General features: G+C 44.1%; 1 protein-coding gene across 4 annotated transcripts in view; it reads right to left on the bottom strand.

Annotated features, from left to right (window-relative positions):
- The window catches only part of HERC3 (HECT and RLD domain containing E3 ubiquitin protein ligase 3), a 112886-nt gene that overhangs the window by 60647 nt on the left and 34017 nt on the right, over positions 1 to 18222 (bottom strand). For all 4 annotated transcript variants that reach the window (XM_050943993.1, XM_050943990.1, XM_050943992.1 and 1 more), the window contains exons 3-9: positions 13345 to 13504; positions 10581 to 10657; positions 9690 to 9911; positions 5812 to 5903; positions 4824 to 4954; positions 3051 to 3211; positions 91 to 167 (exon numbers count right to left, since the gene is read on the bottom strand). In XM_050943993.1, coding sequence (XP_050799950.1) covers positions 91 to 167; positions 3051 to 3211; positions 4824 to 4954; positions 5812 to 5903; positions 9690 to 9911; positions 10581 to 10657; positions 13345 to 13504 — 920 coding nt within the window. The remainder of the gene's footprint in view (positions 1 to 90; positions 168 to 3050; positions 3212 to 4823; positions 4955 to 5811; positions 5904 to 9689; positions 9912 to 10580; positions 10658 to 13344; positions 13505 to 18222) is intronic.

The following is an 18222-nucleotide window of genomic DNA, read 5'->3' as shown; positions in this document are numbered from 1 at the left end:
TGCTACCTATGTGAATTCAACAGCAATGTAAGAAGAGACACACACACAGACACCCTCTTGTAGAGAAGAGAAAAAGCATTCTTTGCTTACCTCAGATTTGGAGCAAAGTACAAAAGTCCGGTCTCCTCCACAGAAGATGTGTTTAACAATGTGATATTTAAAGGCATCTATTGAAGAAAGAGATACAATCGTGCTACAGATCAATCAACACAAGTTTGCTACTTCTTTCAACTATGGACTTATATTGCCCTCTGCACCCTCAACTCCGACTGTGGTCAATGGGAGCGAAAGCATTCATCACCTTGTTAGCAGATGCCCAGGGCTTGGCTCTTTAAAATAGAAGGGGGCATAAAGACTCCACTTTCGTATCACAAAAGAAACACCATGACGTGCAATAAACACTCTTTACAAACCTCACCTGTTTGCAGTTAGTCACAATTAAATGCAATTGACCAACCCAAAATCGGGGTGGGGCAGGGCAGGGAAGGGGGGTTATATAGGAACTTAGGCCCAGATCCTACAACTTGAGTCAGACGGTCCCTAGCACCTGCACGGAGCCTACTGCAGGATCAAGGCCTATATTTTTGCATCTTTTGCCACTGAAGGCAATGGTTAAAACGCTCCAATTTGAATCTTGCAGGATCAGCGAGTAAGTGACACATTCCAAAGTGTTCGGCCCTGTTTGCTAGAACTGTCTAATTCTGACAAAAATGATACTGGTATTTAAAACTAGTTGTCTTGGCCAAAGTTGTGACTACTGTCTCAAATCTTGTTATAGCTGTGAATATTCCTAATGTCATGCTGATTTTCACATTTATGAGAATTTCCTATTTATCAAGTGAAGAGCACTCTTTAAACAGTGAGACTTGAAATGTAGGGTTTGGTTCATTTTTTAAAGTCCTTAAAAATGTTTAATAATTTTTTCTGCTCCCTTATTAATATTTACAAAAACTGACTATACAAGGCAAACCAGTAAAACTGATTATACACAAAGTGCTTTTTAATGGACAGTAATTAAGCTTTAAAACACAGGAAAAAATATAATTGTGTTAATTTATTTTTTTAGTTTTTGTAATCCTACACATTACTTGCAGCTTTAGTAGGTGCTTTTCAGACAGAAATGTGATTTTCAAGTTGATGGCCTCTGTTTAAATAAAATCCTGATACAAATAGCTGAAAACCAGAAATATTAATTGGGATAAAGAAAATCCGGTATTACTTTAATGATAGCAATGAGGGGAATATAAACTTCATTGTAAGTATTCTGAGATGGCACAGGGCAGGGTCCATTTTAGTTGGGAAAAGTTTTTATACCTAGATTTTTAGAAATCAAATCTGAAATTACATCCAGCTGCTCTCGTACTTAGATACTTAGATTCAAATGTTATAAACTGACTTCAAAGGTCATTTGTGACCACTTGGATGTCAGCACCCCTTTCAGATGAACAGGAGATTAGTTCCAACAGAGGAGCACACTTGGCCAAATTTATGAACTCAGGCCCTGACCCAAAGGCCATTGAAATCAACAGGAACCTTTCCACTGACTTCAGTGAGCTTTGGATCAGGCTTTACAAAGATAAAGATCAACCCCCATCCCATGTTTTACCAACTAAAATTACACCTACTTTTGAATTTTAAAATAAAAGCTGTCAATTATTTTGTAATATTGTTATAGAGAAAGCCAATATGATGTCTATGGAGAGAAAAGTCCCCATTCCCTAATTACGATGGAATGGTTTCCCAGCAGTCAGCCACTGAACAACTCATCAGTGTTTCACTAGTGGCACAGTCAAAGGCTCAGCACTGCCATGCAGAAGATGAGAAAGGCATAAATTAATTCCCAGGGTCCTCCCAGTTATGTGGTTTTGTTGTTTGCAGTTTCATTCTAAGGCTATGCCTATTTACAGTGCAAAATGTCCCTTTTTTGCGCTAAAGCCGTGGGAGCAGTTAATGACTTTTTGCACCAAAACAGCCATGCTAAAGTGCGACAGAATTTCCTATGCTAATGTGAGGAATGTGGATACCGAAGACAGATGGGACACAACTGGAGCCCTATGCACAGCACAGTGAGAAAACACCTTCATGAGAGGCATACAGCTCTTCCCACGTTCTTTTTGCGCTGTTGTGAAAGTGAAGACACGTTCTACCAGTGTAAACACCTTTTGGCCTCCAGGAGATATCCCACAGGTCTAATCATTCTGGCCAGCATCTCTGCTGCTCTGACACCAGGTAAATGGACTCTGCCCCTCCCCCTGTAAGCCCCAGGAAGTTTGAAACTCCCTTTGCCTTTGCTTGCAGATGTGGCGGGGAAAGCAGCCAGATAGCAGTGGGTTTTTCAAAAAATGCCACGAAAGAAACAAAGAAGTAATGGAGCTGCTGGGACATGAAGCAGTAGGGTGACCAGATGTCCCGATTTTATAGGGACAGTCCCAATATTTGGGGTTTAGTGTTATATAGGTGCCTATTACCCCCTAGCCCCGTCTTGATTTTTCATACTTGCTGTATGGTCACCCTATGAAGCAGTGCAGCATAGGTGGGAGGGATAGCTCTGTGGTTTGAGTATTGGCCTGCTAAACCCAGGGTTGTGAGTTCAATCCTTAAGGGGGCCACTTAGGGATCTGGGTCAAAATCAGTACTTGGTCCTGCTAGTGAAGGCAGGACTCAATGACCTTTCAGGGTCCCTTCCAGGTCTATGAGATTAGGTATATCGCCATATATAGATCTCATTGATACAGAGGGACACTGAGCAGGGACCAGAATGACTTCCACTCACCCCCTTCCCACAAGACTTATCAACAGAGCTGCACTGTGAGATAGCTGCTCTCATCTGCGATGGTGTAAACACTCTCTGACACCTGAGGAATTAAGCGAGTACGCAAACCAGCACTTTACTTTCACCAGTTCCCTATCACCAGTGAAACTTACAGCACAAAAACTCTGCAAGTGTAGACATACCCTTAAGCAAATGCAAAATGTCTTTAGCTCATTTCAGCCTGCGCTTGTCTCTTTGCAATGCTACTCCGTAACACACATATAAACAGAACACTTACCAGCTCTACCTGCGAGCTGCCCATTGTGAGCCACCCAGTGACCTTTCACTGGAGATGGGCATTTAACATTGCATATGTGTCCAGTTCCCAGCTGGCCTTTTGTTCCGCAGCCGAATGCATAGATCAGTCCTGAAGAAGGCACAAGGGCTAGAGTGTGCTGTCTGCAAAGAAGACAGTTGCAATGTTTGTGCCAAGTTTAAATAATATTTTTTTTGAAAGCAGACTAAAAAATAGCCATGAAAACTATGGGCCAGCACCTCAGCTGGAGTAAATCAGCACAGCTCCATTTACATCAATAGCAGATTGCTGATTTGCACCAAAACAGGAGCATTCAGCCATGCTAAAGTGCGACAGAATTCCCTACGCTAATGTGAGAAATGTGGACACCTAAGACGGGGGGACACAACTGGAGCCCTATGCACAGCACAGTGTGAAAACACACTCAATCTTTCTCCTAAACACACCTGGGTTCATTCCTCAAATGTAATGAGTTTGCTGGTGTTGGCCTAGTCATTGGCAAAGGTCTGCCACATCACAAGGCTACTACAGAATGTATCTTTAGTAACTTACTTTCTTTCTCTGAGCAAGGCTGGAAATAATAAGGGTGAGGAGAGTGCAGCTAGAGACTCCGACTTTCAGGCCAGATTGGACCATCATGATCATCTAGTCTGACCTGCACACTGCAGGCCAACCAACCTCACTAACCCACTCCTCAGTAGGGCCATAACCTCTGGCTGAGTTACTTGAGTCCTCAAATCTTGATTTAAAGACTTCAAGTTACAGAGAATCCACCATGTATTCTGGTTCAAACCAGCAAGTGACCTGTGGGCCCTGCCTGCAGTGGAAGGTGAAAAACCACAAGGTCTCTGCCAACCTGACCTGTCAAAAATTCCTTCCTGACCCCAAATATGGTGATCAGTTAAATCCTGAGCATGTGGGCAAGACCCACCAGCCAAACACCTGGGAAAGAATTCTCTGTAGTAACTCAGAGCTCTCCCCTTCTAGTGTCCCATCTCTGGCCGTTGGCGGATGGGTCATATGCTATTGTAGGCGATTTCATTTCACCATCCCTTCCATAAACTCATCAAGCTCAGTCTTAAAGCCAGTTAGGTTTTCTGCCTCCACTGCTTCCCTTGGAAGGCTGTTCCAGACCTTCACTCTTCTGATGGCTAGAAACCTTCATCTAAAGTCAAGCCTAAACATACTGATGGCCAGTTTATATCCATTTGTTCTTTTCCCAATATTAGCCCTTAAATAACTCCTCTATCTTTCTGGTGTTTACCCCCCTGATGTTTTTACAGACTGCAATCATACCTCCCCTCAGCCTCAGATTTTTAGGCTAAACAAGCCAACCTCCTTAAGTCTCCTCTCATAAGAGAGGTTCTTCTATCATCCTAGTAGCCCTTCTCTGCACCTGTTCCAGTTTGAATTCCTCTTTCTTAAACATGGAAGACCAGGGTTCCACACAGTATTCCAGAGGAGGTCTCACCAGTGCCTTGTATAATGGTAATAACTCTTTAGGATCCAGTTGGGCTGTTTTTGTATAGGGAGATCTTACACAGCACCAGGCCATAGCATGATTAACAGCCCAAATCAGAACCAATCTCATTTACAGAGAACATTAAAATTCAGACATACAAGAGGCTATAACCTAGTGACCTGTAAGTGTGATCTACAAGGCAGATAGGTATCTAACCCCTTCATTTGCACCTGAAAAAATAAAAGGGCTATCCTCCACAAGATGGGAGTCGTTCATTCCACTCAGTCACTCACCTGCCACAAGCGATCTGGGACACTTCACTGCCCATTAGCTCCAGAACCCTCCGGGGGTTAACCTCATCATTCATGGAATCGTGGCCAAGCTGCCCGCAGGAACCAGCACCAAACGTGAACATGCCTCCACTCTGTTAGAAAATTAGACAGCCCATGCACCATTTAGTGAGTCATTTCCTGGTAACAGATCTCCCTGTCTTGTTTCCCAACCGTTCCCCAGCTTAAAGAGAGACAGCACTAGATATGAAGGTATATGAAAAGGCAGCTTTCACAATTCCTGACAGTGCAATGTCCAGGGAAGCATTTATAAAAACTAAAATGGTCAACTCAACTGCTGGAACTCTCTCTAGGTACTTCTATGCCACATGCGCTGCTCCTTCACCTTCTGTTAACAATCCCAGCTGCTTTCAGATGGTCAAATAGCACAAATGACTACGACAGCTTCCCCTACTCCTGGATCAGCATCTTTGGTGCCCCATAACTTTGGAGTCCACTCCCTGTCCTGGCTGGTGGATGGCAGCTCCACTTTAACTTTCAGGGCATGAGGCAAAGTCCACCTGTTTGGGTGGACCTTTGAGGAGACTGGAGGCGGAAGGCTCTGCTATTTTCTGATGAGCTGCTGGTTTTTTATGGGCTCTGCCACTGTTTTGCTACGGTTTGGATTTCATTGTTATGCACTGTGTTTTTGATGTCTTGCCAAGGTACAGTGGGTGGGTGTGAATATGAAAAATAATTCAATCCAAATCCAAACCAACAAACGTTAATGGCTCCACTACAGAAGAGTAGAGGGAGCATGGTTTGGTGATTAATCTTAGAGTAAAGTAAAACAAGATTTCGTACTTAAAGACAATCATGCTGGGGCCAGGAGAGAGAAAAGAGGTGTGAAAAGCCACACGGTTTTCCTGATATCACCCAGAAAGTAAACTAAGCAAACCCAGTAAGTAAGTAAGAAGCTAGTAAGGAATTCCTGATTGATTGGTGCCTTTACCTTTGTCAGAACTGCTGTATGTTCTTCTCCACAGCTGATATAGACGACTTTCTGAGTCCGTAAGAGCTTCACGTGGCAAGGGGACTCTCGGTCTGCATTAGAGACAATGGGAGCAAAGGAGGCAATTCATCGATAAGGTGCTGAAGTACTTGAAAAACTCTCCCAGCCTGATTTTCAGAGGCGATGAGCACCCACAACTCCGACATCAGCAGAAGCTGCAGGTGCTTAGCAACTGAAAAAAATCAGACTCTTAAGTGTTTAAATAGCATTTCCCATCTCCAAAGTTTAAGAGACCTAACTGGAGACACAGGGGGATCCAGCCATAGTAAGCAGATAAGCAGCTAGGTAATGTATTGCCAGAAGACCATGTGTGACAGAGTTAAGTTCTGCAGACCTGGGACATTCTCAAAGATAATACTGCAGGGGAAAAACTTGCAAAGTCACACTCAAGGATTCTTTTGTGTTCAAATTGGCAGGGGTAGAGAGTTAGACAGAGAGTATTTCAGCCCAACTCTAGCTGGAGAAGAAGAGGTTCCTTTGAGATCTGTCATCTGAAAACATGCTGGACAAAGATGACCCTCAGGGAGCCACAAAGAAATGACTCACATGGAGAAATTATCCTACAAGGTTGAAAGGATAAAATGAAAGGTATCTACTGGGATGACCAGAGTACCTGAAACCAGTTCAAATGTGATCAATGGAATTTTTTTAGGATGCATTTTCACATGTAACAATTTCCCATCTACCAATACATTGTTGCTTGTTTTACTGGATAGTGGCTCTGGTTTTAATCTTTGTTCATTCAAGATGGTTACTAGAAGTCTAAATACTAAGAGGGTAAACTAGAGTGCCTGGCTTTAAATGAGGATATTGACATGACTAGCATCCCGGAAATTTGGTGGAATGAGGATAATCAATAGGTAAGGCTAAGATTTAGTCATGGGTATTTTTAGTAAAAGTCATGAACAGGTCACGGGCAATACACGAAAATTCACGGGCCTGTGACCTGTCCATGACTTTTACTAAAAATACCCCTGACTAAATCTTAAGGGGTTCGCTGCTGGGGAGCTGGCATCTGGAGGGGCTGCTGTTGGGGAGGAAGCCGGGGGGGGTGGAATCTCTGCTTGATGGAGAGGTCACCCTGGGAGGCTCCTGCCTGGGGAGGCTGGGGCCAGCTGTAGCACCCGTTGCTGGGGGCCGCTGGCAGCGGCTGCACCGGCCACCTGGGCACCTCTGCCGGGGGCCACCTGGGGAAGCGGCTACCCTGTCTGCTTGGGGACCACTGCCGGGGCTGCCGGCAACAGCTGCACCAGCCACCTGGGCACTGCCACCAGGGGCCGCCAGCAGCGACTGCACCGGGCCGCCTGGGGAAGCGGCTACATTGGCTGCTTGGGGACCGCTGCTAATAGTGGCTTCACAAGCCACCTGGAGACTGCTGCTCAGGTGGTCCCCGGGGTCAGCCGCACCAGCTGCTGCTCATGCAGTCCCTGGGGCTGGCTAGCTGCCCAGGGCTGCCTGAGCAGCGGCCGGTGTGGCTGGCCCCGGACCACTCCAGCAACAGCATGTAATTCTGGTCACCTCATCTCAAAACAGGTATTTTAGAATTGGAAAAGGTTTAGAGAAGGGCAACAACAATGAATAAGGGTATGGAACAGCTTCCATATGAAGAGAGATGAAAAAGACTTGGATCGTTCTACTTAGAAAAAAGACGATTAAGGTGGTATATGATAGAGGTCTATAAAACCATAAATGGTATGAAGAAAGTAAATGACAGTTACCCCTTTACACCGCACAAGAACTAGAGATCACCTGATGAAATTAACAGGCAGCAGATTTAAAACAAAGAAAAGGAATAAGTACTTCACACAACACACAGTTAACCTGTGGAATGCATTGCCAGGTGATGTTGTGAAGGCCAAAAAGATAACCAGGTTCAAAAAATAATTAGGTAAGTTCATGGAGGAGAGGTCCATTAATGGCTATTAGCCAAGATGGTCAAAGAGGCAATCCCATACTCCAAGTATCCCTTTGACATTTTTTGTAGACAATATCTAGAAGTCTGTCTTCTCTGTAACAAACACACAGAACAATGTTACACGTGCTACTGATGGCCATAGCTAAGCATTTTAAGGAAAGATGAATGTCCAGTAGCTGTTTGACTTCAATGCGAGCAGCTTCATATCCTTCACTCTTGAAAATCAGGCCATCTATTTATAGCTTAACTTTAGGCACCTATTTTTGAAATCTTTAGCCCATGTAGTCAACAGGTGGAGAGGGGGGACCTGTGCCGTTCTACAGATTTTTTTTCTGTTTGAATTATAACGGAACCATAATGCTTTGTCTGTTTATCCTATGGCCACCATTCTGATGCAAGGCTTAAGACATGTTGCCCGGCACGACACTTCTATGGTTTGTTACAGAGAGACGGAACATTAAATCAGTTAAATACCCTAGTGCTGTGAAACACTCGCAAATGCCTATCGACCATGCTGTTAACGTTTATTAAGAATAATTCACAATGGATAATTCTTAGATGAGTCACTTACGTGAGAGAAAAATTTTAGATCTTATTAAAAAAAACACACATGAAATGCCCCCCCACACCTTTTAAAAATGTGTTCTGCCATTCCTCAAAAGAACAAAAATAAAAGAGATACCATAGAGCATTAATCACACACCACCATTGTTGAGAGAGAAAGAGTGAAACTTAATAGCTACAGAAGGCAAGCTCTGGGACAGGGACTATCTTTTAGCACAATGGAATGCTCTAGGAACAAGAACAGCCATACTGGGTCATATCAAAGGTCCATCCAGCCCAGTATCCTGTCTACTGACAGTGGCCAATGCCAGGTGCCCCAGAGGGAGTGAACCTAACAGGTAATGATCAAGTGATCTCTCTCCTGCTATCCATCTCCATCCTCTGACAAACAGAGGCTAGGGACACAATTCCTTACCCATCCTGGCTAATAGCCATTAATGGACTTAACCTCCATGAGGAGCTACCACAATGCTAATAAATAATAATATGGAATGGAGGATTGACCTGCCTAGACACTGCAGGAATTCTCCAGTGCTGATGAGACTGCGCATCTATGGCAATGTGTAGGTTAAAGTCATACCTTCAACATTCTTTGCGAATTTTCTGTGTAATTTCAAAATACATGTTTGTATTAATTAGGTGAGCTGCTAAAAGCTGCAACTTCCACTTACATGTATGTGAAATGTGGAGCAACTTCATGGCTCTATTTTGCAATATATATAAGTATTATGCATACAGGACCGGCGCTAGGGGTTTGAGTGCCCTAGGCGGACGGGAATTTCGCCACCCTGTGCGCTGGCCCCGCGGCTCTGGTGGAGCTATCGCAGTGGTGCGTGCTTTGGCTAGCATAGCTGTCATGGGGGAAAAAAAGTCACTGCCCACATGCTACCAATAAACAGTTTTACAATACTGTGATAATGTCTATTGCTAATCATTGTAGATTGTATACCTGCTTTCTGCTAGCTTCAACCAACCTAGGGCCCTGATCCTGCAGGCTGTTCCACATGGGTGGATCTCGGCTCCTCCATGGAGCCCACTGACTTCCACAGGAGTTACATATGCTCAGTGCCGCTGCAAAAACAATCAGATCACTGATTTAGGTGTCAAAATACAGGCACCCAGAAATGTTTGGCCACTCTCTTTTTGACCTTGCTAATTCTTATTTACATCTGCAGAGAGTTTCCTTCCACTGATGGTATAAAAGGCTCACGGACCCTTCAGGAGGAATCACGTTTCCGTGCTCTCTCCTATAAGCCACTTGGTAGAATGATGGATTATTACAAAAAGCAAAGCCACCCTCAGCAATCAGCTCATCCTTCGTTGGTAAGTGTTCCAATACCTTGCTCGTCACTTAAGCCCAGCTGTCCTGAGTTGTTCCTCCCCCAGCCAAACACAGCTCCGGAGAGAGACAGGGCAAAGCTGTGAGCTCCGCCGGCAGCAACCTGAGCCAAGGGGATCCCATCGAGAGATGTGACACGCTGCGGGCTGGTTTGAGAGGGGCATTCTTTACCCAGGCCCAGCTGGCCATAGTTGTTCTGTCCCCATGTGAAGAACTGGCCATCTGAAATGAAGACGGACAACTGAAGTTAGTAAGTAAAATCTGCCCAACATCGAAACAAATCTGATAAGCCTGAATAAGAAACAGTGCTTTGGGCTTCAGTGCTACTGAAGGCAGGAGTGGTGACGAAGACTCTACTGGCTACAAAAATGTGCACTATGGAGCTACCAGGTAAAATAATAAATAAAGTGTGTGACTGAATTAGGAGATTCAGCAGATATTATGGTAAAACAGACAGCGGAAAACTATTATGGCTTACACACCGCTAAATAGAAAAAGGCACATGTTCTGCATGCTGAAGAGAAGCACCCAGGAATGCTTTTCTCAATGTCACAATGACTGTGATCATGCCCCCACTCCTTTTTTTTTTTTTTTTAACACAGAAACTGAAAGACTTTAAAAAAATTCCAGCTGCCCTACAATGGTTAGGCACCTGGTGCGCTGAGACCATCACTTTTCTTTCTTACCAGAATTCTCTCCTCATGTCCTTGGGCTCCCTCCACCCGCTTGTGGTCTCCAGCGGTTTTCTGTAGTTGATTGAAAGCTCCTTGCACAGCGCTGCCTCTGTGTTATGTGAGCACATGGAGCATAGCGCTACGGGGCCCTGGCCTCTAAGCATGACCACAACACAAATAATATGTCATTAACAACATAGACTGAATGTGACAGTACCTGCTGCGAGAGCTAGGCAATGCCAATTGCCACAGGAAACCTGCAGTATCGTCTGTTGGTTCAGTTTCTTTATTAACCTAAAGAGGAAAGGTTATTTTAAAAAGTAACAACACACACACACACACACACACTACTGTTAGACAGAACAAGGAATAATGGTCTCAAGATACAGAGGGGGAGGTTTAGATTGGATATTAGGAAAAACTTTTTCACTAGGAGGGTGGTGAAGCACTGGAGTGGGTTACCTAGGGAGGTGGTGGAATCTCCTTCCCTAGAGGTTTTTAAGGCCCGGCTTGACAAAGCCCTGGTTGGGATGATTTAGTTGGGGATTGGTCCTGCTTTGAGCAGGGGGTTGGACTAGATGACCTCCTGAGGTCCCTTCCAACTCTGATATTCTTTTATTCTGTTATTAGAGTCCATCACATCTTGCCAGCGCACGTGCTCATTCTAACCCAAAACCAATATTTTCCCTGCAACATGTGTTTCCCCTACAGCGATATATAGTTCTAATTTTGAGGAGATTACAGTTACACCCATTTGCGATACAAAGCAGTGGAGTGGCTAAAAACACCCCTGGACAGTAGAGTAACACCACAGACTTCAACTAGCTTTAATAGAGCCAAGCAAACTTTTTCAGTACAGCTGAGCTCTATCTTTTGTAAATTAGGGCTGGTCTACACTACAGGGGGAAATCGATCTTAGATATGCAACTTCAGCTATGTGAATAACGTAGCTGAAGTTGAATATCTAAGATCGGATTACTCACCTGTCCTCACCGCTCGGGATCGATGTCTGCGGCTCCCCCTGTCGATTCCGCAACTCCGTTGGGGTTGGTGGAGTTCTGGAATCGATATAAGCGCGCTCGGGGATCGATATATCGAGTCTAGATGAGACGCGATATATCGATCCCCGAGCAATCGATTTTAACCCGCCGATACGGCGGGTAGTCTAGACGTAGCCTTAGTTAGAACAGCTGGTTCGCAGTGTCTATAGTGCTAGCCTCTGTCAAGCAACTGGTGTTTGCCAGTGTCAGTGGGTGGGATGTGCAGTTTCTTTCTGTTTACTAGCTTAAGATCTTGCATGGAGAATGGCATAAGGCTCATAAGGTGCAGTTATTTCTTTGAAACACTCAGAAAATGGCACTGTGGGGGTTTCCATTTTTGCTTCAGTGATTTTTGTATAACTCTGCTCAATTCACAAGAGATGTTTTCCTAGCAGCCAGTACCGTAGAGTCAACCTGACATCTGCGAGCCAAGCTGGATTCCTTCAGATCATGCATCATCAAGATTCTGAAACTGGAACTTCATTAACAGTTTTGCTCATGATGCACAACCTAAAAGAACTTTCAAGGTTCCTCTTCCATCTCTGTATTGGCTCTGCCAGGCTAACAGGAACAAGTAACAGAGAAAGCATATATCTGCCCCTAAAGTAAGGCGTTCTGACTCAATAGGTACAGGGACGAGGTAGCTGGATTAAGGTGATGCTTTTCATCATTTTTCAGATGATACTAAGCTTATTATGCTTTTTTAAAACTTTCAGCACTTTGAAATGATAGGAACCAATCAGATTAAACAAATGTAAAAAATGTCAGCACTATCTAAAGATTTCAGAGTAATATTAACTACAGTGCTGATATGGGCAGTTTCATAGTTCTTTATTGAACTGTGATGTGCCATAAACTCAACTAAGTAAAATGAGTGACTAGGCAACGCTGCATGAGGTTTTCAAAATCACAGTGCTCCTTCATACATCCGGGTTTAGTTCTCTAGTCTTGAAAGACAGATCCCATAGCACAAGAATTTTTAGGGAGTAAAAGGGTGGTTGGGTGCCAATCAGCATTTTCATTGCATCCCAACTCCCCACCCGTGCCTCATACAAAGTTTTAAAATATTATAGCATCAGAAAAAAAAGTATCTGCTAATTTACGCCCCATTTTTCCTCCTGAAGAACCAGAGTGCAAGGTCCATTTAGTCTGTGATAGCATAGAATAATGCATCGAATTGTGCAGCAGAATTTAACAAAAACTCATCTCTGAACCAAAAGGGATGAATGACTTGCAAGGTCCTTCGCTTGTAGTTTTTATTTTGTTCAAAATTTCTCAGAAATTGATTGGTGTAATTTACAAAAATTAAAAGTGAAAAATCAGTGCAAAAAATTAACTTCTGCTTTCAGGGTCAAAATCGGGGTTACTAGGGAAGGATGAGAGGACAGAAAAAAAAGGCAGTAGAGAAAGTAGAAATACCCAGAAGGAGAGATGGTGACTCGGTAACCTGGGTATCCCACGTTACTTAGTCACTATCTCTCCTACTGGAGAAAGCAACTGGGTGCATGCGAATCTTCCACTACATTGCCTCACTTTGACAGTCTTGCATTTACACTTAGACTAAAGCGTAATTAACATAAATAATGTAATGGATTGGATTTTCTTAACTTAATCCATAGTTTCATGTACCTGAGTGGTCCAATATTCATTTGGGGCGGGGCTGGGGGTGGGAGGAGAAGAGAAGGGAAGAAATCAGTGAAAACCAAATACCTTTTGTAAAACGTGAGATTTTTTCCAGTAAAAAACAAAACCAAAGGGCCTTGATGACTTGATAAGCAGAATAGGGATGGGGAGAAAAGTCCTGCCTCTGTTACTCTTAAAACAAGGAGGGCCCGCTGAAGTTAACGAAAAGACTCACACAGGCCCAGGAAGAAGAACTAGAAGATCTAACTTTATACATTGCACGTGAAAACTTTAGCATTTGGTTCCTGTAAACTTTACCTTGGTACTGCCACAGAATCTTCTCTAGTCGTGATCCCAAGCTGTCCATCACTACCTGCGCCCCAGGCAAAGAGCTGGCCACGCTCACTCAGTGCCACACTGTGAGACTCCCCGCAGGCAACATGGACTATGTGCTGATCTGCCAATGCTCCAATTTGCTCTGAGGAAGACAGGAAACCCCCTAAGCAACAGGACAGTGTTGGGACTCTCATATTTCTGCATGGACATTACAGCCCTGTACATACACCACATATACTCGGGTATAAAGAAGACATGTGTTTGTACAGGACAGAGCACAATGAAATCCTGGGTTTGGCTGGGAAACCCACTACGCACAAGTCGAATACAAACGATGACACAAAAACTGAATGACCCCTCTGTTTATGGTGCTTACCTGCCCCTCATCACCCATGGTATCGGATCACCTCACAACCTTTAATGTTTTTCTCCTGCACTGTTTCACAGGCATGCTGCATTTGTGACCAACACCCACACTGCAGCAGAGAGACACAGAGTTTCCAAAGAGCTCAGTAACTAGCAGCTTCCTCTGTGGCAGGTATCACCCAATTTTCAGGGGAGCTCCGTACTCAGTGTGCTGGGCTCTCTTGAAAGTCTGGCCAAGCCCGTGGCTGCTGAGATTCTTGAAAGTCTAGCCTGATGCAGTGTGCGAGTAATGTGCATCAAAGCAAGTGTAATTAAGGTACAGGTGCAGGGCATGTTGCAGCTAAGTATTTAGGGAGCTAATAAAGCCAGTTAGTCATGAACTGGACTGTCCCTGTCTGAGACCTGGCAGGTCCCTCCAAAACTCCTCACTCCTTCACCCATCTTCCTAATGCTAGCTCCACAGCTCACCTCTCTTCCCTGTTCATCTCCTGGGACAGTACCCAGCTTACCAAAGCTGAGCTGTCAGAATATCACATAGTACCAAGACTGAACCAGGCACAAATCAATCAACCCAATTAAATTACTATAAATTATAACTCTCTCTCATGTCCGCATTAAACAGTGAGTATATCAAGAGATTTTACAGAGGAGTAAAAGTCAGTCACCCTGCCATAAGAATATTGTCTGCAATTAATTTTTCACTACTAAGTCATTCTATGTATCTGAAATAGCTTTAACGTTATCGCAGCATCAGCAATCACGGCACTTTTATTACAAGGGTGTTTTTTTCAGTGTTTGCTTAATTAAATGAAAATTCCTGTCTTGCAATAAGCTGGTACGTGTTTGGTAGCAAAACTTTCCCATCAAATCAAAATGATTTTTAATTAGACAAAAATTACATACAGATGGAGGTTTCAGACTGGACCAAAAAAGCTTTGCTCTGTCACATGCAGGCAAAAGATTCATTTTCATAAGAAAACCAGGTTGCTTACAGCAGGAGAAGGAAGGGAGGAAAGATTAAATTCTATGAAAATAGTGATCAGTACTTAGTAACTTAGTTTCTGTAACTTTTTCTACCTACTTTAAGATTTTCACCTTCTCACATAACAGTAAGGGTAGACACACGTAGCTCAGGACCCAGTTGTCAAGAGCAGCCATGTAAGTTACACACCGAGTCCAAGGTTTGGGCAGTTCCATGCCCAACTGCAGCACTCTGGCCTGTTTTGTGCTATGTGCCTTCCACGGGGAGCAGTGGGGGCAAAAGACATATCTGCCTTCAAGACTAAGCTTGACACGTTTATGGAGGGGATGGTATAATGGGATAGCCTAATTTTGGTAATTAATTCGTCTTTGATTACTAGCGGTAAATATACCCAATGGTCTGTGACAGGATGTTAGATGGGGTGGGATCTGAGTTACTACAGAGAATTCGTTCCTGGGTGCTGGTTGGTGAGTCTTGTCCACATGCTCAGGGTTTAGCTGATCACCATATTTGGGGTCAGGAAGGAATTTTCCTCCGGGACAGATTGGCAGAAGCCCTGGGGGGTTTTCACCTTCCTTTGCAACGTGGGGCACGGGTCACTTGCTGGAAGATTCTATGCACCTTGAAGTCTTTAAACTATGATTTGAGGACTTCAATCGCTCAGACACAGGTTTGTTACAGGAGTCAGTGGGTGAGATTCTGTGGCCTGCATTGTGCAGGAGGTCAGACTAGAGGATCATAATGGTCCCTTCTGACCTTAAAATCTATGATTCTATGATTTAGGTGGACTGTTTTTACAGGCAGGCTCCAAGCAACTAGCTGCTGCCTGGGGGTACCATGGATGGTAAGAATAGGTCATTCATGAGCACACAGTAAGGCCTTGGCTACACTCACACTTTACAGCGCTGCAACTGGGGTGTGAAAAAACACCCCCCTGAGCGCTGCAAGATACAGTGCTGTAAAGCGTCAGTGTAATCAGGGCAGCAGCGCTGGGAGCGCAGCTCCCAGCGCTGCAAGCTACACCCGTAAGGGATGTGGTTTACATGCAGCGCTGGGAGAGCTCTCTCCCAGCGCTGCCGCTCCGACTACACTCACACTTCAAAGCACTGCCGCGGCAGCGCTCCCGCAGCGCTGCCGGGGCAGCGCTTTGAAATTCCAAATGTAGCCATTCCCTTATACACTGAAAGACTGATTTTGGTTCTAGTTCTAGCAGTCTCTTCCTTTTAGTGGTCAGACAATTAAAAGAGGATGTTAGATCATCTTTCAGCTCAAAAGGTAGCATATCTGCTTTAGGATCTGGAAGTCCCCAATTAAAATCCCCACCTGGAAAGGAATCTTCACAAGAAAACAGAGTGAAGAAATATCAAATAAAAACATTCCTTGCATTCATGAGGAACTGGCTTTGTTACTTCTTAACTATAAATTGCAGCCCACCTCTCCTGTTACCTTAATTGGGCTTGCTATGATGCACTTACCCATCTGCTATTACAGGCTGTGCAAGGTCTATTCAATATACTCATCACAAACCCACAGTCTCAGCCTTTCCCACGTCTGTTCTCTGCACATAATGCTCTGCTCATAGCCAAGAGCTCCAAAGGCACAGCACAAATGCTCTGTACAGGGCTGGCTCCAGGCACCAGCAGAGGAAGCAGGTGCCTGGGGCGGCCGATAGAAAGGGGCGGCACGTCCAGGTCTTCGGCAGCGGGTCCTTCACGCCATCTCTTCTTCTTCGGCGGCACTTCGGTGGGAGCTCAACCGTTTTTCACTTTATTTTGTTTTCGCTGCTTGGGGTGGCAAAAAAGCTGGAGCTGGCCCTGGCTCTGTATTAGCTACATTCTCTTCTGATTGGAACTGAAGTTTAAGCCACACACACAGCGCTACTACATGCAATGCACTATGCTTAAGAATCTACTGCTTCCCTGTTAAACAGTACAAAGTGTTACAGGCAACTGGCAAATACTTCCCTAACCCATCCTCCATCACCCCCTCACAGAGTGTAGAGGACAGACAGTTTAAATGTCTGATGCACGTTTACAGGTTCCCATAGGCAATGGCAAACAATACTTGGATGTCAGTAACAGGCATTACTGGACTGAAAATATGTAGAGAAGGGTGTAGCTAGTGCTTTTTATCTCCATTATCTTGTTTTTACCATATTTGCTGGAGAATCATAGGCCAAGCTGAGATAGTTTAATGCACCCAGGAACTCACAAAGTAAAATGGTATGAATCCTTAGAGAATGGGAAGTGTTTAAATATCAAACCAATTACGTTAAAGAGTCAGCCTCATCTGACAGCTCTGTAACTCCAAACTGAAAGTGTTTATAGAAAACACACCCAGTCACAACCCTTCATTTCAGAGAACAGCCACGCCCCACTGCAGCATCCATGTTCGGAGCCAACGTGCGGGCTGGCAATCTCTGAGAGAGTTTTGAAATGTAGCTCTTCAGTCCACAGGGCCACTTTCATCACCAGCTCCCACTCACCCACTTTTCCTAGGAGAAGGCAACAAAGTTTGATTTATTTTAGGGTCATCCTCAGATTTTTCTGAATACAAATTGGATTCTGTCATGCTGTACTTGGTGCAAGTCTGTCCCAAGAGAGCTAGAGGTAAAGGTCGCTTGGCTTCCAGTGTACATTTAGAGCAGCCCCAAGTCTGCTCTGATTTATTCCCGGCAGTGGCCCCAAGGAGCAATTTTAGCAACTGGAATGAAGAGATGCTGCAGCCATGCTCTCTGCACAGGTGGAATTCCCAGCTGATAACATCCCAGCTTTACAGCTCCTTTGCATCAGTGGAGCAACACAGATGAGTTAGTATAATGGTGAAGCGGCTCACTGTCTTCAAGACAGTTTGACTTCACAGTAGTCTAGTAGTAGTACCCAGTTCTGGTAATTGGGACCCCTACATTCTATTCTTGACTCTGCAGCCTTGGACAAAAGGAGCCTTCTCATTGGCTTCAACGGGAGCAGAGATAGGCCCAAGCTGAATGGGAATGAAAATACCACCTTCAATCTCTGAGCCTTGGTTCCCTCTCCACTCGCCCCATCTATTAAACAGGGATAACATCTACTCCCCAAGGTCGTGTGAAGCTTATTTGTAACACACTGCGAGATCCTTGGAAGCAAGGGCTTATTAGAAGTACAAAATATTTAGTTTCTCATGTTGACCTGGCTGACATAGTCGATTTAATTTTTGTTTTTAATATCTCATTTAACTATTTTAGTTAAAAACAATTTTAACAAAAACAAATCTGATATAAAAAAAATTGAATGTTTAAATTCAAAAATTCACACTTGTTTTGTTAAAATGTTATAGTTTGCTGTTGAAGAAAAAAATCCAGAATACATAATGTCGTTGTTTTAGTTAAATAAAACAATTTAAACGTCTGTCTGGTGATGTTCTCTTCCTAACACATCATGGCAAGAAAATCCTCATATTAATGATTAACCTGTTGAACTGGAGATAGTTCATCTCCCAATGACTTCATAAATATCTGCTTCAATTACCTTTGG

Source organism: Gopherus flavomarginatus, chromosome 3 (genome assembly GCF_025201925.1).
Source record: "Gopherus flavomarginatus isolate rGopFla2 chromosome 3, rGopFla2.mat.asm, whole genome shotgun sequence".
In the NCBI taxonomy this organism is placed as follows: Eukaryota; Metazoa; Chordata; order Testudines; family Testudinidae; genus Gopherus; species Gopherus flavomarginatus.
Note: the sequence above shows the minus strand (reverse complement) of the source record. Positions and strands in the feature narration are given on the sequence as shown.